General features: G+C 39.5%; 2 protein-coding genes across 7 annotated transcripts in view; both read right to left on the bottom strand.

Annotated features, from left to right (window-relative positions):
- Nucleotides 1–3,726: 3,726 nt before the first annotated feature.
- On the bottom strand, nt 3,727–14,754 carry gng4 (guanine nucleotide binding protein (G protein), gamma 4). Of its 3 annotated transcripts, none has more exons than XM_086045609.1 (3): nt 14,396–14,754; nt 12,752–12,858; nt 3,727–5,534 (listed from the first exon to the last, which is right to left on the bottom strand). In XM_086045609.1, the coding sequence occupies exons 2-3, from the start codon at nt 12,848–12,850 to the stop codon at nt 5,406–5,408; spliced, it is 228 nt and encodes a 75-aa protein (XP_085901735.1). In that variant the 5' UTR covers nt 12,851–12,858; nt 14,396–14,754; the 3' UTR covers nt 3,727–5,405. The 3 variants fall into 3 exon arrangements, with proteins under 3 accessions (XP_085901735.1, XP_085901734.1, XP_085901733.1); XM_086045608.1 differs by having other exon boundaries at nt 14,299–14,748; XM_086045607.1 differs by lacking the exon at nt 14,396–14,754 and adding an exon at nt 12,956–14,270.
- A 2,958-nt stretch (nt 14,755–17,712) lies between these two features.
- lyst (lysosomal trafficking regulator) overlaps nt 17,713–21,904 on the bottom strand; it is a 49,914-nt gene continuing 45,722 nt past the window's right edge. For all 4 annotated transcript variants that reach the window (XM_086044838.1, XM_086044839.1, XM_086044841.1 and 1 more), the window contains 6 exons: nt 21,732–21,830; nt 20,765–20,904; nt 20,576–20,673; nt 20,052–20,208; nt 18,223–18,294; nt 17,713–18,139 (listed from right to left, as the gene is read on the bottom strand). In XM_086044838.1, the coding sequence (XP_085900964.1) occupies nt 18,001–18,139; nt 18,223–18,294; nt 20,052–20,208; nt 20,576–20,673; nt 20,765–20,904; nt 21,732–21,830 (705 nt within the window). In that variant the 3' untranslated portion in view covers nt 17,713–18,000. The remainder of the gene's footprint in view (nt 18,140–18,222; nt 18,295–20,051; nt 20,209–20,575; nt 20,674–20,764; nt 20,905–21,731; nt 21,831–21,904) is intronic.

The raw sequence follows: 21,904 nt of genomic DNA, 5'->3' as shown, positions 1-21,904 counted from the left end.
CCATAGCTTTGATAACAATGTGAATTGACTAAGAAAAGAATTTAACCATAGCTATATAATAACAATATAATAACTGAAAAAATACACCTTACCTGTATGTGTGTTTTTTTTCTTCTTTTTTTTTTTTAAATACTTTTTGAACACCAGAGGATGGTGACCTTTTGGCCCAGCACAATATACAATGCATTCGTCATGAATCATCATGGCGGCATCAAACAACTCTCTTCAGCAAGTCTATGGATGAGGAATATCTTTCTTCTCCCCATCTGTTGCACCATAGTGGTCTTTGGTCCCTGTTTTTTCTTCCTTACAACAACTCAAGATCGCAATCACTGGATCAAGAGCTCAATTGTGGATTTTTTTCTTTTTTAACATCGTGTCAACATCTGTGGAGTTTTTAAAAAAATAATTAGGCTATTTTTACAAAGGGAGGAGGGGACACAACAGATACGCATCTGTGTTAAATGTAGAGAGTAAAGTCCGAAGTCGTCAGAAAAATGAATTCTCAAGTACCTGAAAAATCTACTTATGTACAGTAACTGAGTATTTCACTACAGTGAGCTAACCGAGTAGCAAGCTAGCCAAGTATTGAGCAAGCTTATGGGTGATTGATCTAGGTATCTTTTTGGGGGGGAAAAAATCCACTTAGTCCATCTTTAAGTGAATGTGTTGTGGGCAAACTGTTGATATAGCTACACATGGAATAACATAGATCCATCACTGACACCAAAATATTGGCAATGTCCTTATTTAAAAAACTAGACATTTCCCTATTTCAGTGCGCTTTGGAGGCATGATTGTGTTCAACATGAAAATATACCTGAAATATTAACAGAACATACACTACTCACAAAAAGGTAGGGATATAAGGTAGACTTTTGAGTGAAATTTCAGGATGAACCTTTAACAAAAACCTGCATTATTTATAACCTTCACAGGTGAATTTAATTTTACTTTCTTTAACCTTTTAAATGCACATGTACAACCATCCAGCATTTCAGTACTTTTTGCACCACTAACTGTAGCTGAACAACAAAATTCAAAAGTGTTTGATTCATGAATGGACCAGCCATTTGATTTGAATATTTGTATTTAGACAGTATTCTTTTCATGCTCTTCACATTTTCTCATCGTGAGACAAAAATCATAACTAATTTGATCAGCAATAGAAATTCCTTGTTCAAGAACAGCACGTTGTGCAAAAAGTAGTGAACACTGACTGTCGGCTGGACGTGCATTCAATAGAAAACAGATGGTCAAATTAAGTTTAGCTGTAAAAGTTAGTGTATTTTAGGTTTATCCTGAAATTTCAACCGCAAAAGGGACACATTGAGGTGATCCCAAAGGCCCAGAATTCAACAGGCATCGGACACCGATAATAAAAATGATACTCTATATATATATATATATATATATATATATATATATATATATATATATATATATATATATATATATATATATATTTTTTTTTCCATTTCATATTCATTCATCACTTCTATTATGTATTGAACGTTTTGGGCAATATTTGTAAAAGGAACCCCAAATAAACAAATTAATTCCTCCATCTGAAAACCCACATGACAAGTTGCAGCATTAGAATAACACGACTTTCTAAAGGATGGGTACAGAGTGCTGCACGTAAATCATTTCAACGGAACATGTTACGCGTGGACAGCGATGTTTGAAACAAACGTCTCCTGACTGACTGCCAGCTGTTGTCCTGGAGAGGAGGCGAGGGCCACCTCGAGCGACTGCCTCCACGCTGGTATACTCGTCATTCACTTGATTTGAGGTGCAAATGTTATTTTCAAGACCACAGCACTCGTGTAATGGGAAACGCAGGCGGGGAGCTTCTCTTATCTGATCTCAGTACATAGAAAAGCGAAAGAAGTTGAAAAACACCCTGCAGGAAGCATATAGGATTAATCTTATCAGAAATCATTGCTATTTCATGGAATTTGAATACACTTTGAGGGCTTGCTGCACAATTTGGAAAATAATGAGCTGGCACCAATTCTAAGTATGATAACCTACTGCCTTGGAGATGATTACTTCCCTGCGCATTGTGTAATAGCTTTCATTCGTAAATATAAACATTACAGCGATTTACTTTTCTGTCTGCTGTATATTTTGCTTTAAAAAAGTTAATTCATTCTACATTGAACTTTGTCTTTGACGTCTACTGTTCGAGTTTCTTGATAGTGGTCGGTCTCACCTTTGACTCTTTACATTTTCCTGCTGAAATATAGTCATACTCTTCTGATATATATTTGAAGTCTATGGGGAAAAAAACAACCTTTTTGTTGATTCTCATTCAAAGAATCGCTAATTCACATCCTGTTCCTTATAATATAATATTATCTGGAGAAATACTGAAAGTGTACTCACTGACATGCATGACATCAATCATTTCAGCAAAGCAGAATATGTTGCTTTTTCTTTGGCCTTTTGTGGTTTTGTGTAACCACTGATGGCTAAATAGAAATGTGAAATGATGACAATATTGGAAATGTGGCACAATGTGATGAAGTGGTAGCATGAAAATATTTTACTACCCCGGTCAGCTCAGTACATTATGACTGAAGCGACTGTAAGTTGACAACAATAATAAAATAATGGGAACACAGTGTTGTTTTGTTTTTATGTGAAGAGAACCACCAGAACTCACAGGTGCATACAGGAAATCTCCCACAAGTACACACCGCATAATCATAAGGTGACCACGTTATTCTATTTTATTTATTTTCTAAACAGCGGTTAACTCTCAGAATGTTTAAAGGGGAAGAATATGTTCTACGCAAACCCACTACTTGAAACAAGGCATTCTGATAAATATTGTATTTGTGGAATAAAAGTTGATCCACCCGTTTTTAGTGATCTCCGCGGGCGGCCATTTTGTCTTTCTGTCGACTGAAAATGACATAACAACTGCTCAGGGCTCAGGTAACGACCAATCAGAGCTGACCTGTTTTATGAAGCTCTGCATATTAACTTATATTCCACAAACGCAATATTCATCATGCTGTGTTTCAACTAGTGGGCCTGCTGGGAATATATTCATGAAAAAAAATATGTTTGGATTGATTTCCTCTGTAAGGAGGTGGTAGTTGGACTCCAGAATAGATTAATATAATTATTTCTTATCCTTATTTTTCAAAATTTGAATAAATGAGCTCGGGGAGTTTCCCGCAATAGAGTGTGTTGAACCTTGGCGGTTGCATGGTTCAATCAATGCATCTGCGCTGTCACGATGAACAGCAGCTCTTGGTTCACTGCTTGACAAAACACTTGCGACTTCTGAGATGATAAATCAACACGCCCGGAGAATGGCAGAAATAGCGGAAACAAATCGGGACGTTATCGCTGACATCAGCAAACTATAAATTCTTTGGGGCAAAATGTTTCATCCACGAGACTTTACTTTTTTTTCTGTTCGTGTTTGTCATTAACAAGTTATCATCCTTTGGCTGTGTGCAAATAAGCCGCAGGGAGATTGATTGATGCAATCTTAATTCCTAGGCATTTCATTTTATACTAAGAATGTTTCCCCCCCAGGATGACTCCCATGAAAAGTCCATTCATTTTCAACTTCTTGACCTTATTAGCGTCAGACATGCAATTTAAGTAATATATCATATGAAAAGTCCAATGTATGGAATCCGTGTCATCAGTGGGGTGGCCCACTTGTGGCCATTAAATAAAATGCACGTTGAGAGTGATGAGTCCCATTTCAAATATTTCTTTAATTAATCTATCCGTCAAAGGATTTACAAAGCTTGCTAATTAAATGCATTTTTTTTCTTTTTACAAAAACAATAATACCATTTAAGAACACAGCTGCACATCGTCAACGTATCGGACTTTAGGTGTGATTACATGTGCAGAGCAGAGGCAATCTTTCACATCGTAACGGTTCTCTCTAGTTTGGATAAAACCATGCAAAATTCATCCTTAGCCATTCTATGTATTGTTTCAAATTTGGCACTATCCTCACCAGGTCAGCGAAGACACCCCAAGACTAGTCTCGGGATTTCATAAATAAAGAATAATAATCTTGAAATGATTTTCCTGAAAACAGTGGATTCAATGGTTTCACCATTCGTGTAAATTTGATCAGTAATACAATAACTCTTCAAGTACCAAGAGGAAAGTACCTCACATTTCACAGATTTGACACCCTTTGTGTTATCTATTTGAAAAATACTCACATATTATGAATAACTGCATGATTTGTAAATAATGAACCACTGTAGGTATCATACAAGCTTAGTAGCACACTACACTTCATGTAGCGGTCAGTGCTGTGCAACAAATATTCAATAATACTACTGATAATAACAATATTAATAAACAATCATTGACAATTGATCATAAAAATTTGTAAATGCTATTGAAATACCATGTAAAGGAGACGAGGTGTGCTTTTTCTTCCAAATCAACCCAACAAACAAACAAACAAGAAGGAAGTGTGCGTTTGCGCAGTGTGACGATCACACTGCTCTCACAAAGATTGGCACCGAAACATACTGTACACTGGAAAAAGACCAACAGGCGCTTGTGAGGCGCTGGTCAATACGGGAGCGGAGGAACATGCAGGCCTCCGTTTTGTCTTTAATGTCAAAGGCCTGGCCGCTCACTCTGAAACGGCAAAACAAAGAGCCAGGAAACATGCCCAGAAAACACTTGACAGCCTGCAACCTGCAATTGGAAAGTGGTCCAATCGAAAGCTGCAGGATGTGATGAAAGACTGATTGAAGACTCAATGGAAGGAAAGAGCGAAGGTAAAATGCATCAGGGCGTGGTAGGGAAGGTTTATTACTTCATTTGGACTAAAAGGCTTGCACAGTGATCAAGTTGCATCGCTTGAGCAAACAGATTAGCTTGCTTGCTTCTCACCAGAACACTTTACTCTTAGATGGCTGTTCGGGACTCTCAACTAACAATTCATTAGTGAAATGAGCCAGGTGTCATGTTTTACCGGTGCTTTCAGTGCATGCTGCAGCAAATACTTTAAAGCTCGCACACTGAAAGGCACTGACGTTTCAAGACGATGGAAGATGAAAAGATGTTTACTGGGCGCACGTTTGTTTCCTGAGGCAAGAAGGGATCCAGCACAATGAAAGAAAAGGATATATAAAAAAAACAAAAAAAAAAAACAACTCTCACCTCATGGAGAAGCACTGAGCAAGGCTGTTCTCTAATAACAAAGCAATAACAAACCTATTGAACAAGACCGCCCCCTGTAGAACCCATCAGCCGCCTGCAGGACGGAGCCGACCAACACCAGGGTCCACCCGGCAAAACCAGAGTGGACGCCCGTGGCAAGTCGCTTCAGGTGTGGTGAAGACAAAGAAGGCAGGCGACGCCGCGCCCGCAGCCCGCGGCGCTCGGCATGCGGCTCATCAGAGGATGGCGCAGAAGAACTTCTTCTCCCGGAACGGGTTCTCGGAGGCCGGCACGGGCACAATGAGAGGGTCCTCGCGTATGTGGGCGTCGCAGTACGCCATCAGGTCTGCGGCGGCTTTGGAAACCTGTCGACAGCACGCAAGAAGATAGTAAGGAACTCTGGAAAAAGTGAAACGATCGTGGCATTCTTCGTCTGCAGTATTTATTATTTGAAAACATGGTTTCCGGTTCAAACCAGTTCTGTTCTCACTGACTAGTGGCGACTGGCCCACCACTTACCACCAAAAATTTGAACAAAAATTAAATAACAGTATATCTAGTTTTAGATGAGCAGGATGAAGATTAATGATGATGAAGTTGCAGGAGCATTTTTTCATTTGCCATGGCCGGCCAAAATTCCACCAACGGCAAGACATGGCGGCCACAAGATGCCGACATATCGGCAACTACCAATCAGAGGAAAGCTGCTTTCCACATCAAATTGAGGAGGACAGCGACCCAATCAGAGCAAAGCTCATTTACATAGTGAATACAGGGAGGCCCCATGTTCAATAGTCATCATTTCTTACATTTTTTACGCAACCAAATGCAACTTGAGCTAGGGCAGCGCAAGTAATCGAAATTAAATTACAATTATGATTATTACACTCCACGATTACAAAATTGGCATACCGGTAATCATAAAAAACGATTATTACTATGCATTTATATCCAACGCACTGTTTGTTTACACAAGGTGATCATGCTTGAATTTATACATTTGCACCTTTTTTACTTTATAACAACAATTTTTATAAATGTTGTTTGGTCCAAAAGGAACTTACTTACATTTATTTGTCTTTATAGTTTTTTACGTTTAAACGTGTTCTTGTTTTGTACCAAAAAATTGTGATTGATACTGTTTTCATAATCGAGCAGAGCTAACTTGAGATATAACTAGTTTATTGTGTAAACATTATACTCATTGGGCCTTTCTTCTTCAGAAATCCATTTCAAATTTAACAAATTCAAATCTTCTTTCGGGGCCTGATTTTTTTGGGGTCACCCTGTATTAATAAGAAATTCATCTGTCTTACATGCCAGGCATTTAAGACACACTAAAATAGCTTGAAAATGGCGTCATGGGCATTTCTAACCTAAAGTAACTTGCAAACCCAAGAAAAGGACATCAAAGATTATATGAAATAAAATAAAGTAGGTGTGGTATGGGACCTTTAAGCACTGCAATTGTGCAGAGTGCGTAACAAATGCGATGCCCTGTGACCACTCGTTCTTTGCTACATTAATTGGATCAAAACACACGTCTGCTCTGCGTTTGCTCGTGAAAGTCGGCTGAAGTTTGCAGACGGAATCGCTATCAGACGCTCTGGATTAGAGCCGAAATGGGCAAGACGAGATGGGTCTAACAAAAAACGTGTTTTGAATTTTTTTTTTCCTCGTACAAAAATTGTTATACGGCGTACACAATTTGAAATGATCAAAAACGTATAAAATACGGGGGAAAACGTATAAGTTCACAGGGATGGAATTATTTGTAGTGCACACAAATGAGCCGTGGCACGGTGGTCGGGAATCACTACTTTAGATCATGAACGTGTACTTGATGTTGTGGCTGGGGTATAAGTAAAGTCTCCATGTGAACACTCTCTTTGTCCGATACCTCATCTAGGAATGAATAATTCATAATATAGAATAATACACTGAAAGTAGCAACATTGAATCAATTTCCCCGCAACAAACTCCCTTCTAGTCGATTCATCTTTTTTATGCGGGTGACACACCACCTCTGCTGTCGAGCTCCTCTGACTTTTGCACTGACTCAGAGCGAGATGAGAAGTCAATATGTCATTGCAACACACCCTCAGCTCCCTACTGGAGAGAACAGGTGACATTTTCTTTGCTGGACGTGACAAGTCACAACTTTCCAAAACAATTTGCACAAACTGTGAGCCCAACTGGGATGTTTTTTTTCTTCTTTTGTATTTTCTGAGACGCAGCAGAGAGGAAGATCAATACAGCTATTAAATGTCAACTAATCAGGAGTGTTTACCACCTTACTGCAAATGGCACTATTCAAGATAATAGGGCAGCTTGTGTTATGCACCATTGTAATATGTTATGGACTTAAAAGCAAGAATATTTCACCTTTAAAATAACAACTTTGCTGGGGTACTTTAGTGTGGTATAATACTGGTGGACCAGCCTGGATAACTCTCATGTCGTTTTGGCGCTCATGTTCATGTTCGTGTAGTGCTTGCATTTTAAAATGCTAAAAAACTAAAATACCACATTTTATTCTTTCTTTTGAAAACCGGAATAAAAGGAACAAAGTTATAATATTACAGGAAAAAAATGCTGATGAGAATACAGTTGCAATATAACACCAAAACATATACTGTATGGTTGTAATATTACGAGAAGAATCACCACCAGAAGAAAGTTAGAAGTCATGTTATATATAAGAATAAAACTGCATTACAAGAAAAAAAGAAAACTGCTTATTTTTTTTTTTTTTTTTTTATTTCATTTTTTTTTTGTCGACCTTATTCCTGAAGGCTCTGATGTAGAAACAATTATGTGCATGACTTCCTGTAAGACACAGGAAGTAGCAGTGAGCCATTTGTTACAGCGGCTTTCGTTTCACGGAGCGGTTTATTTGAGCACCAGTATATATATATGAGAATACAAGAGTAATGTTAATGAACATCAAAAAATTACAAAAAGAAATCAGTGATTATACAAGAATATGGGAAAAGAATTCCAAAAAGACATCATCTGACAAGAATAGAGTAGCGCAATTCTAAAGTTGATATTGGGAAAATAGTTTACGCTAATACGTTTGTGTTTCTCGGTGCAAGCAGTTTAACAGGCGTAAAATATGTGCTTTGACTCAATAACATTGCGAAAACACTGCCCTGGATGACCTAATTTAGTTATCATTAAGTATCCTGCCTCTATAAAGAGGGAATATTAACAAAGACTTTCATTACATCACAAGTAAAGTGCATAATTACTCTGATAGTCAAAGTGAATTATAGTGCAAATTTAGGTAGTTTTTTTTGCTGAGAAAGAGGAAAGTGTGTGTGCGTGTGGGTGTGTTTAAGGTCCAGACTGGCTGGTAATTACGCCGCAGCCCCACGATGCAGGAAGTGTCCTTCTAATTAACACAGTTCACGTTCCTTTGGCTGATTGAGCGATTAATGAGAAGGTCCCTCAATGAGGCGCCCGCTCTTGTCACAGATACACACTCCGGCTCGTCACGTCCCTTAATTAAATCTCAAGAAACCAGCAGACATTGCCAACAATGCTTCCTCCTCTGCCTCGGCTCTTTATTCTGCTTTCATTCATGCATGCCCTCCACTTCACAAGCTATTAGATGACCAAAATACAAACTGGAGATGTGATAGAACTGAAAATAGCCCATCGCAAGTGATCGTGTCATTTTTTTTCTTCATTGGAAACCTCAGGGAATAGAGCACTTGTTACTCCCTCTACCTGCTGTTGTATTCTACTGTATGAGTTTTCTACTCTTGAAAATGCTTCATTTGTTTTGACTGGAACAGTGGTTGGCAAACGTTTCATAGCAAGTACCACCGAAAAAACAATACTGAGCTCTATGAGTATCATGGACAATATTAAAATAGAGTAGCGTAGTAGGACTAAGTGTTCATTAAAATCGAGACAGATGTTTTATTTGTAAAAAGTGAGTATAATATTTTTGTAATGTCACTGTAAAATTAAATGTATAGGCCAGCGAAGTGTGGTATGAGTACGACGAGAGGTACACAAGCTCCCATTAGTGGTACCCAAAAGAATCACAGACCAAGTACAAGTTCAGTTGTATTTAACTTTTAGGTTCAAAACATTTGCATTTAATCTTATAGAACTGTTTGTTTTTAAATATTTGAGATACTGTTTTTTTTTTAATTATGTGCAACACATTTGAATTGAATCATTATGAAGGGACAGTTTTGTTTTTGTTTTTGTTTTTATTGGTTTACTTAATCAGGTCTAGCTCAACGGAAACCCAGGTACAAATAAGTCGTGCTGAAAATGGACGGATGGGTGGATGGACAATGGATGGATTTTTAATTAAATTTAATTTAAATTAAATTAAGCATGACAATAAAGAGAAGTCGACCCCAAACATTTCTTGACAATAATATAGTATATGCAGCCCAACTAGTCTAAACTCGACATTCGGAATAATATATAATGTATATAAGAAGTAAAATTCACATGTTTTAAGCCATCACAGGAGGCGACCATTTTGTAAGTTGCTGTCAACCGAAAATTACATCACAGTTGCTCGTGGCTCAGGTAACAGCCAATCACGGCTCAGCTTCAGAAAACAGGTGAGCTGTGATTGGTTATTACCTTTGCCCAGAGCGCAACTGTGATTTTTTTCAAGAATGTGTTCTATGCAAACCCACTAGCTGAAACAAGGCATTCTGATAAATATTGTGTTTGTGGAATAAAAGTTAATCCACCCGGTTTTAGCGATCTCCGGGGGCGGCCATTTTGTCACTTCCGTCGACTGAAAATGACATCACAAATTTTCAGGGGTCAGGTAACAACCAATCACAGCTGACCTGTTTTCTGAAGCTGAGCCCTGAGCAGTTGTGACGTCATTTTCAAAGTGACAAAATGGCCGCCCCCAGAGATGGGTAAAAACAGGTGGATTAACTCTTATTCCACAAACGCAATATTTATCATAATGCCTTGTTTCAACTGGTGGGCCTGCATAGAACATTTTCTTGAAAAAAATTGTTTGGGTTGACTTCCACTTTAAGGAAAATACACCCAAATAAATGTTTAAAACCAAACAAACACTTTTCAGTGATAAAATGCAAATGTATTGAAAGTTATATAAATCTAAACGTTCAAGTACACATACGTGTGTCTCTCTCACGTACCATGAGAGGGAACCGTACAGCACTAAGAATCACTGGTCTAATATCAAAGAGACTGTTTTGTTCAAACAGAGAACACAACTGAAAATAAAAATGGAGTCGAGTCCTGTGTACATTGAACCCAGCTGCCTCTCAAGGTTACACATGCTCAAGTCAAGGAAATGGATGCCGTGCAGATAGAAGATTGGATCAATGTGTGGATGTACGGCTTGATGGAGAGGTGCATGGATAAATGGATGTGTGATCGGATAGATGCAAGAATGAATGGGTGGTTTTATGGATGGAAGGATGCGCGAGTGGATAGATGCGCAGATGAAAGGCTGGATGTGTGGATGAATGGATACTTCATGAAATTTCATGAGGAGGTTCAAATGTGTTGGGCCAGCCTTGCACAACGCCCATACAACAACAACAACATCATGCCAGACATCTTCTTGCATCAGCTCTTTTGGTTTTCCTCTTCAAATTAGGAATCTACGAAAACCATGTTGAATTGAGTTGTTGCGTTAGTTCAAGTTGAGTTAAATGAGCACTAACTTGGGTCACTCACGACTACTCGTTATCAACTTGTCTCACTGTTGTGATCGAGCACAAAGTCTGGGAAAGGTAGAAAAACTGATTGTACTCCTATACTGAAGTGAAAGTAAAAAACTAAGACTAAAATATATACTACACAAGTACAAATGATTTTTTTTTTACCAATTATATATAGTAAATATTTTATTAACTTGCCAAGTGCTTGTACTGTGAAGAAAAGAAAATCACTGGACACAGCTTTGCTGCTGGCTGAATTCTTACAAGGTGATCAGAACTGAAATGACAACGACTACTGCATGAGCAAAAAAATATATATATACTGCATATATATTTAAAAGAAAAAAGGATATACTGCATCAGCTCATGATAACAACTGGAAAAAATGTACTTTACAAATATGTGTTTTTTCATATTTGATGTAGAATTTTTAGACACTAGAGGATGGCAAAAAACGACACATTCGCCATCAATCATTCTTGTAGCTGACAACATTAAAAAAAAACAAAAAAAAAACCTCTTGAACAAGATTATTTTTATTCATTTTTTTTGGTTTACAAAGTAATAACTCCAAAAGATGTCACTCAATCAATCAAAATCTCATATGCGGTTGGCTTTACCTCTACTTATTTGTATTTTCATACATCATATTGCGCCGTCTTCGAAGGTTGAATAAAGTATCAAGCCTAGATTGACAATGTTATGAGGAGAAAGTACAAATAACTGGTTTCAAATAAAGGGAGGAAAAGTAAAAAGTGGTCGGAACAATAAATGCTCAAGTAATATACAGATACCTGAAAAATCGACTTAAGTGCAGTAAACGAAATATTGTCATTCATTACTTCTCACCACTATTCACAGGTCACATGGATGACAACGAATGCTAGTTAGAATTGCATCTTTTAACTTCAAACGCTGAGTAAAACTCAAAACTAATAAAAACAGCAACATGATGTTTATACATGAGGTTTTATGATACACTGGATATTAGAGAATCATTGGGATAAAGTATGTTTTTGATGCAGGGGGGATTTTCTTGCTGGCAAGCAGCTTTAGTAGCGCTGAGCATGGATGAAGGATGACGAGTAGCGATGAAGGTACGTGGCAGGCTTCCAGCCTCGTCTGCCGTGCTGATGCGAGCAAACTCTCTTCTACTGTGGGGAAATCTTTCTCAGAGCACGCGGCGAGCATAATGAACGACTTGATGACGCAAACTTTAAAGTCTCTCCATCACTCCCCACAAAATTACAAAATTACCAAAGGATATTTTATTAATTTATGGCAATGGTTAGCGGACGCATTTGAAAATGAGTTGTCTCCGGGATGATTAAAAAGCACAGAGGACTCAAACATCAATAGTTAACATAGTCTTAAAGCAGACATATTCTGCTTTTTTTAAGTTGATATTGTTTTACAATTCAAAACTGTTCCCAGGTGTCTTTAAAATATCAGACACAGGTTCCCATTTAAATGCCCCTAGGACCAAGAATTAGACTACCCATGACACACTCCGCCCCTCATACTGTTGCCAATGCAGAGTACGGATTTCATTACCCTGACAAGTACGCTGGGCACTGCATGTTGAGCCCCGAGTCTAAAATAGGGACCGCGCACTGTGAAACGCACGATAGCCCTCAACAAAAACAGCATTTGAATTTTCACTCACGGATGCAGCACTTCATCACCATGCCACACTTGTCAATTAGTGTGCTGATCCTTGTCTGCGGTGCATACAGTGGACACACCACCAAACCAGTTTGGCAATCGACAACCACAACCACTATTCAAGCCCAATCAACAGTGTGGCTACATTCGTGAAGCACACAAATGCATATTACGTCACATGTTGCAAGGTCAAAGATGAAATCCTTTGTGAAACAAACTTAGTGACATACCTTTATCCTATCCATGCAGGCCTCCATTTTGAGCTGCTCCACGGCTTTCCTGGCTTGGGAGATGCTGGCTGTGCTGTTGTTGGCAATGCCGTCTTTCATGGTGCTCCCTGTCACCCCCCGCCCCCAAAACACAGAGGTTAGGTTTAGAGCAACAATTAGTACTTTGCTAACAATTTAATGTTTGAGCAGAAAGCTTCAGGGTACCTTGGGCTTTAGTTAGGGTGTCATTATTTAGTCTTTCTAGTAATGTAAAATAAAAATTGCAGTTCAAACCATCATCACGCATGATGTCAGTGAATTTAGCACAGCTGGGCATTCCATCAATGTGACGGACCGGTCCGTCTATCCGTCACTGACAGCCGGCGGTTTTGCTGACAGTTGATGGATGACAGGAACGTTTTTCTTTCTTTTTTTTAATCGACGGATTAAGCATATACGGAAACCCCTTTATTTAGTCCACCATTCGTCTGTAGTCCGTCATTAGTCTGTTTTTCGCAGCAAAGCTTCGATGGCCGCAGCGAGCGCGGGGAGGAAAATAGTGAGTTGTTGTTGCTTGGGGGACAGATTTGAGTGACGGTCCAGACTGTGAACAGGCTTCCAAATCGCAGCGTGTCACTATTTCTGTTCAAATATACTACACTATACTATACTAAATGTCTTAAATACTTTTGTAACCTACTCCCGACTGATAGGTTTAATCAATGACATCAGAAGCTCTCTGCACACCTTGGCTTGTGCTCTAAGATGTGACTACAAAACAAGTCAGGAAAAGCATACTAGAACATCTTAATTTGTGGTTAATCAGAAGCACTTCAAACAGTGGCAGGTGTGCGCCGACTCCAATTAAACATGAATTTGAATGTGATTGGTTGATTCTGAAAACAGCCACATTCACAGTTATAAGAGGATGCACACTTTTTCAACTCTCCAAAACATTTCTATATTTTTTATATACTATGAGCTGTACATGTTGCAGGTGACATTAAAGGTTGAAAAAGTTTCAAAATAATTTATATTCATATATATATATATATATATATATATATATATGTATATATATATATTACATTACAATACGTTGCATGTGTCCACAGTACATACAGTTTGAGAAATTGGGAGATTATTACACTTGCTCCTCTGACAAAAAAAAAACCCTGCCTATGACGTCGTGGGCAACACCATCCCCAGGAAATGACACCTGATCACAAATGCCTTTTTATAATCATGGGTGCGGTGTTGTTGAAAAAAAATGTATTTTTATATTTTTGGTCATGACAATCGCACCCGTAGACTCAAAATGGTGCTTAGATTTTTTTATTTTTTGTCCCTGAAACCAATGTGTTGCTCGTTCTGGGCCTTTCCCCGCTGAGGCTTCCCTTCGATTCTCCCTCCTCCTTTCCATTTATGATAACCGTGTCGTTTAATTCAAAACAGAACAATGCAAACACGAGCGGCATTTCAATAAATTCGAACGGCAGGCCTGTCTGGGGAAAACAGCGAGTGAAAAATGGACATGCTGCCTAAATATCAATGATGTGGAGGCTTACCTGGTCGTGCCTTTTCCAAATTGGAGAATTCCGGGCTGACTCCACCCAGCACACACGCACACCACTCACACACGCACACGCAGTCACACACACTCACCCACAAAGAGGATCTGTCAAATGTCAAAAGCTAGGAGGAAGCCCCCCCCCCAAGCCTCGTCGCGACGGATCCCGCTGAAGGAACGCGACGATGTGGCCTCGGCAGATCCGCTGCGTGAGTCGTGCGAGGCGGGAGGAAAGAAAGAGATGAGGAGTACCGCGGCTGGGGCTCTGAGAGATGCTAGCAAAAGGGGGGGACACCGCCGTGTGACGACGACGAGATTCGCGGAGCCGTGTGGGGCAGGAGCTGCGGAATACACGTTCTCCCACCGTGGGCGCCGACCCTGAACGCACCAGCGATGGCTCTTCGATGCAGTAGAAGACATGAAAACCAGTCGCAGGCTTCCCCAATTTGTTCTCCTTTACTTCAGTTTTGACATCAGAGACCCGCCCTCCTCCTCATAGGAACAACCAAAAATGTACACACACATTTAATGTCAACCTCATATATGCAAGTGTCCTCAGTGGTGGGAAGTAACGAGTTACCTCGCTACTGTAATTAACCATTACATGGCCCATTCTACCGAATTGGTACCATTTGCGTCCCAGGGAAATTAAATGTAAAATACATTTCTTGAAGCAGAGGGTCCTGCACATTGATCTGATTGCATATTAAGATTAAAGCACATTGAACACTGGAAGAAAAACATTTCTCAGCTGTCCCCACTTCCTAAAGTCTAATGCTAGAGGTTCGTGCACTACAGTATGTATGCACTAACATATAAGGCTTGATGAGTCTCATAATAACTATAATTTATGCTAATTTTATTGAGAGAGAAAGTGAGAATGTGTTAAAACTTTAAGGCACACTTATATTGGGCTGAATCTTGGCAGGTCTGTATGGAAAAAATGTCAGTACTAAAATTCACACCCTGAAAAACTAAAATTACATTTAGCTCATCTTAATGACGGCCATTATTTATGGGCGTGGCCTGATTTTTTTTTTTCTTGTCTCAGTCTGAGTAGTCGAGGCAAGCATTGTAACATATTTCTGGCTTGCTTTGTGAGCTCTTATGAGGAAAAGCCATTATCACCTCTATAAAATCAAATATATTGTGCCAATGGCTATGACTGGCTGTTAGCAAGTAAATGCATGAGATAGAAGTACACTATAAGCAAAGCAACTGCAAATAAAATGGTATTATCTAGTAAATTAATCTAAGCAAAACATTGCTTTTTACAGAGACGTGATCCTGCTTGTATTATGAGTGTGTTGAGCAGGGCTCTGGATAAGTGTACATTTTATTTCACGGAACCCTGACTGTGAATGGTATGACAAACAATGACTTCTCATTTACAAAAAGGGTTATGAGCATGCATAGGTGCACGTACGCGCCTGCATGTGCGGGGATTCTCATATCTATCTATCTATCTATCTATAGATATATATGAGAATCCATTATTTTTTGGGGGGTCCAGTTCAGCCCCACCTCTCGCCCAAAATCAGCTGGGACAGGCTCCAGTACACTTGTAAGGATAAGCAGTTAGCTTTTGGTCAAATGACTTCACTCATCCGTCTGTTTCAACAATCAAATGTAGACCTTGAGCTCAAACCACCACTGCTCTATATTTTACTCATTAAATGTAGTGATAACATATTTAACTCTCAAATTCCAAGCATAATCAAGCAAATGTTCACCATAAACTACATCTCCTATAATGTGCGACAGTTTTTGTGATTAGACTGTGTGGTAGGCAGAGGAATACACCACTACACTAACAAAGCATTGGTTGTACCAGACAGCTAAAAAAAAATGTTGATCTTGTTTTGTGTGCAACTTCAACTGCCTTTTAAATGTCAGGCCCTTGAGCAATTGAGTCTGACACCTCCAGGTGCACCAAGAAAATGAGACATAGGACAAGATGGCGTAACAGTTCTTCAAATATTTATATATATATATATATATATTTATATATTTTTTGAGAATATGCTCATCACTTGGTTTGTTCAGGCATACACATATAGAAAACAAAACATGACCTTTCAAACTGTCCAAACTGCACAATAGGTCAGTGAGGTCAATTACATCCAACATGATCCAAGCAACTTCATTTATGCATAGCTCAAGTTTTTCGAGAGAAAAATACTTTCTTGTCTGTTTAAGCGCACACAAAAAAGTTCACATCACATCATCCTTCGTGCTTTCTGTCACACTCTTAGAAATCGCAAGAGGAAAAAAAAAAAAGATGATTCTCGTAAAACGTTTCATCATGGAAATGAATGTACATTCATGGAGAAAGTAAACAAAGGGGCGTCCTGTGCAGTGGTGACGCTGCACATATGAGGCGCGATACGGAGGAAACACATTAAGAATAGCATTACAAGGAGAAAAGTCACACACATAAACAAATATTCCCTTTCTTGTAAACAAGAGTGAAATGTAAGAGATTGCCGCAGCAGGCTCGAAAGGCAAAAGGTACAATAATGAATATGAGGACCTATTGCATGTAATCTGATATTGCTTTCTGCAGATGAAACAGATGATTGGCTTGACATGAAGCAAAAGGGTGGATGGACAAGCGGAGAGTGCCGTGACTGCTGATGGACAAAGTAAATGTGCAGCAAAGTAGTAAGGGAATGTAAAATAATATAGCTGCATGAAAGAAGGGAGCCATTTGGTCGCCTGTTAGAAAGCAGATTGGAGGATCGGGCGGGAGATGACACACTTCAACGCATGAAGGTTAAAAGAAAGGCTCAGAATCAGGACAGTTTGAAGTCTAAGCTGTTAACTCCGTCGTGAGAGGTTGCATGTAGTGCGCTGGCCTGCAGACAATTTCTAATAAATAAAAGCAATATCAACATTCCACAACGGATAAAAGGTGAATTCCAAGGAGCGTGTCGACTCCGCACAGTCAAGCGTCATTGTAGCATGCAGTAGTAACACATTGGCCCGTCCTATTTCGTTCGTTTATTTGTTACGAGCCGAAAGCCTGGAGGAGGATGTTTGGCTTTTTAGCCAAGATAGCAGCTTAAAAAGGGAAAAAAGAACAGCAGGCAAGTAAAACAACAGATGATGCGAAAAATAAAGTGTCTATTGCAGCCATAACATATACATACATATATACAGTATATATACATATATATATATATATACATACAGTATATATATAGTATATATATATATAGTATATACAGTATATATACATATATATATATATATATATACTATATATATATACTGTATGTATATATATATATACACATACATACAGTATATATATATATATATATATATATACATATATATACATATACATATACACATATATATATACATATATACATATACACACATATATATATACATATATATACATATACATATATATATACACATACATATATATACACATACATATATATACACATACATATATATATATATATATATAGACATATACACATACATACATAAATACATATATACATATATATATGGCTCGACTTAAAAGTCAGGCAGGGTGCTGAGGCTGTCATTTGTTTCTCTCCATGGGAGGAGGAGGAGTGAGGAAGAGCAGCTTCTCTTGCTGCGGTGGAAGTGAGGATACACCTGCAAGGCAGTAACCATCTCTCACCTGCCCACATACACACGCACACGCACTCACTCAGCCTGCGGCGTAGCTGCTTAAGAAAGAGTAGAACATGGGCAGCTTCATGCGCTGCTGGTCCCGCCGACACCAGGCCATGACGGTGCCCTCGCTATTGGCCGTGTACAGGTGGTGGCCGTCGCACGAGTATGTCAGGCTGAGGCACACAGACACAAGATGCTTGTCACAGCAAATCTATGGGAAGACTCCCGTGAAGCGCAAAGCTGTGTAACACGGTACCTGATGATGGGCTTGCATGACTTGGGAAAGGTGATCTCTCTCACTGGTTTCAAGTCCCACGTGCTCCAAAGTCTAAAGAGTTATGAGGAAAGTGAGAACAGAGACTACCCTACTTATAAACAAGTTACCTTCTAAAGTCTTGACAGTTTTAAATATTTGTAAATTGTTATTTTGCCATATTTCAATTGTCACTACAGCATTTCTCTGCGATATCAAAGATTTTAGTGATTGTTTGTTTTTTTACAGTATTCATTGGAAGCAAGCTTCAGATAGGCCGTCGCTCCAGTTAAGTGGAAAAAAATAAGTGCTACAGTTGCCGCAGCGCTTTCAACCATTGATTAAATGGGACAAACAGCCGCATGAGACCAAAATGAAAACACTTGCAAGGAGCATGGAGCAGAAGCTACAGTAACATTTAACGACCCACTTGGTAACCGACCAATCAATCACTCTCTAGACCACGCCCCTTGAAGGCACACATCAACACAAATGTACTAGAGTGTGTGCGGGGCCTGCGGCTTAATTGTTGCTATTAATAAAAATAATAATAATTACCAATATTTATTACTGCTACTACTATTAATTAAGGCTAAGTGTTTTGTTACAAATGCAGCTGTTATGAAAGTGCTGTATGAACATATGTACTGTAGCTGAGTACACTACAAAAAATATTCTCTATTATTAAGTTTTTACATTTCTATTTTACAATACAGTGCTATTTCTCTTAATTATGAACATATTTCTGATGAAGAATTTTCATTGGGAATAATTCATTTGCTATACCCAAAAAAATAATCAAACACTTGGTCAAGGACCAAATTAAACTTGTCAGTTTAATGTACAGGCAAGTACAAAGTTGCACACTTATATTTTATGCTGTTATGGTGTTATGACCTTATGTTAATGGTAAATGTGTGTTAAAGTAACAGTTGTTTAAAAGTTTATAGTTACCACAAAATCTATCTATCTGTTGGCCTGCCGACTGGACATAAAAAAACAAAATAAAAACAACAAACAAAAAACAGAAGTGACTTGCGCTGGCAAAATCCGTCGGGACTCAGGGCACAAGCCTCAAAACCGGGACTGTCTCGTTTAAACCGGAAGGTCTGTTGTCTATATCTTGTCCATACTAATTAATGTTAGTTGGGTCTTTTTTAGTATTAAGCAATTGGACATTTCGGTGTTTACCTCAACTGAAAGTGCTTGTTCAGGAATACCAAAATATACATATATAATATATAATATACATATATAATCAAAATATATGTGAATCGAATATAAGACAATTTAACAATGTTATTTAGAAACAATAAAACAAAGTTTAAACAATAAAAAAATGAATTTGAGTCTTTTTTTTTTTTTTTTTTTTTTAAAATAGGTAGCGAAAGTGCTTATCCTATATGCACCGGTGGGTCATTCCACAGTTTAGCATGAGCAATGGAAAAGACTTCATCACTACATAATTTCCTAATCATAGTAACCTCAGCTTCCATAGAGATTGCTTGCCACCTCTTAACAGTGGCACAATCAGTAATGGCCTTACACTTGCCATTAGCCGTGCTAGTGTGTGTGTTACCAAACTGACACTGTGAAGATGGCATGGCATGAATGTGTCAGAGTAGCCCTCGGTGTTGCCCGGCAAGAGCTGCAGCAAAACGGCGTACTACACTGAAGGCGCACAACTCCAAATTGGGACTAATGGGAGTATTGCAAACAATATTTATACTAACAAATAGTGTTCGCATGTCAGAATGTTGAATTCACGAGTAGGAAAGTGTCTGTAAAAGAAGAAAGTCAACATTAAAAAAAAAAATCCAAGGAAACCTCACCTGACAACGCCATTTTCTAGCCCGCCAGCAATGACGTTGACTGATACGCCCTCCGGCTGATTGGAGAACGCTACGGAGCAAATGATCTCTCTGCAGTGTACATGACCGACGAGGTCTCCGTTTACGGTCCACAGGCGCAGGTCGCTACCTCCGCCCACTGAACACACACAAGCGGCAGAGAGAACGCTACGTTTAAGGAAATTAGAAAAAAATAACTAAGAACAAATGAACATATATAACCTCGAAATTCCGGGACCGTGGCAAATCTAATATATAGAATGTTCTATACGAGAGTAGCTGTTCATCTCAGACTGATGAGCCTTAAAACGTTTAGCATAAAATATTTGTTGTAATTATGACTGCACTGTATTGACATCTGTTCAAGACATTCTGACTTGTTCCGTCATAGGAACAGAACTCCATCGTAAACTGCGGACCTCATGTACCTCAAAAACCCTAGTGGCTCTAAAAAGGACCCAACTTCAATTGGGCAACCTGTGGAAGCTCTCTATCGGATACCTCACCTGAGTCACAAACTGTAGCAATGTCGCCTGTGGTCTCACTGGCAGAAACGGCTGTCACTGGGCTTTTATGGCCAGTGAGGCTTTGCACATAACACAGCCTGCAACAGAACACGCCGAAACATGATCTTATTTATCGCGCACATACAAGCAAAGAGGCATGCCGAGGTTTCGATCGGCACCACGCTTGACCTGTTGAGATCCCAGAGGATGCAGGTACCGTCTGTACTGACGCTGATAAGGATGCTGTAAGGTTTGCACACAAAAAGGCTGGTGACTTCCCCCGTGTGTCCGTACAGGTGAACCTGAGACTCTACCTCCATCTCCGACTGCTGAGCGGCAAAGACACATTACATTGTTCACATTGGGAATATTATACATAAAATGTTTTACCACTGTTAGAGAAAACAAACATCGAAATTCATGCAAAAAACATTAAACATGGCATTCTGATTAATATTGCGTTTGTGGAATATGAGTTATAGCAGTGAAATCCAACCGTTATTGTCCATGTGAGGGGGCGGCCATTTTGCCACTGGCTGTCGGCTGATGACATCACAGCTGCTCAGGTCTCAGGTAACAACCAATCAGGGCTCAGCTTCAGAAACCAGGTGACCTGTGATTGGTCGTTACCTGAGCAACTACGATGTCAGTTTCAGTCGACAGCAGTGACAAAACGGCAGCCCCCTGAGATGGCTAAAAGTGGGTGGATTTTGCTGCTTAACTCATATTCCACAAATGCAATATTAATCAGAATGCCATGTTTAGACTAGTGAAGGCGCATAGAAGATATTGCAAAGAATTTTGGGGGGTTCCCCTTTAAAGCGCTCTTGTTAATGTCAATGCTCTGTGGGCTGGATTAAAGAACGGAGCGGGCCGCATGAGTCCCCCGGGCCATACTTTGCCCACCGATGGCGTGGAGGGTCTTAAAACAACAAATCTGAGAGAGGGGAAAACAAGAATCCCCGTTTGAACCCTTTAATCCCACTTGTGGGCTCTGGAAATGTGTTTTAAGGGCAACTGTGATGTGACTAATGAGGCTGAGCGTATGAGAGCTGCACGGCTCTGAAAAGAAGAGAAAGATGAGGAGGAGGGGCGCCTGTGATGTTGTAATGTGGAGGCGGAGGGCTGAGAGGGGGACGTCGCCATGGATACCCACCGTGGCGCTAGTGAAGCGGTTGCTGTAGGCGGTGATGACTCCACACTTGCTTCCCGTAAATAGCTGGCAGCCATCGGGCACCCAAGCGCAGCTGGTCACCTGGAGGAAACGCACGGGCCGTGAGATGGAGGAAATGAGGCACCTGATTGGATAGCGGCCAAGGTGCAATTGCT

The sequence above is a fragment of the Filicampus tigris genome, chromosome 11 (genome assembly GCF_054856515.1).
Source record: "Filicampus tigris isolate MCC_2025a chromosome 11, RoL_Ftig_1.0, whole genome shotgun sequence".
Taxonomy (NCBI): Eukaryota; Metazoa; Chordata; class Actinopteri; order Syngnathiformes; family Syngnathidae; genus Filicampus; species Filicampus tigris.
The sequence above is the reverse complement of the archived record's forward strand: the minus strand, read 5'-3'. Positions and strand labels throughout refer to the sequence as shown.

Bases quoted from the DNA above. Each gene is read 5' to 3' on its own strand.
- gng4 (XM_086045607.1), bottom strand. From the start codon at position 13,067: ATGCCCAGCTGTGCTAAATTCACTGACATCATGCGTGATGATGGTTTG. The intron at 12,859-12,955 runs GTACCCTGAAGC...GGGGGGTGACAG, and splicing joins CACCCTAACTAAAGCCCAAG to GGAGCACCATGAAAGACGGC. The intron at 5,535-12,751 runs GTATGTCACTAA...TGCTGTCGACAG, and splicing joins CCTGCATGGATAGGATAAAG to GTTTCCAAAGCCGCCGCAGA.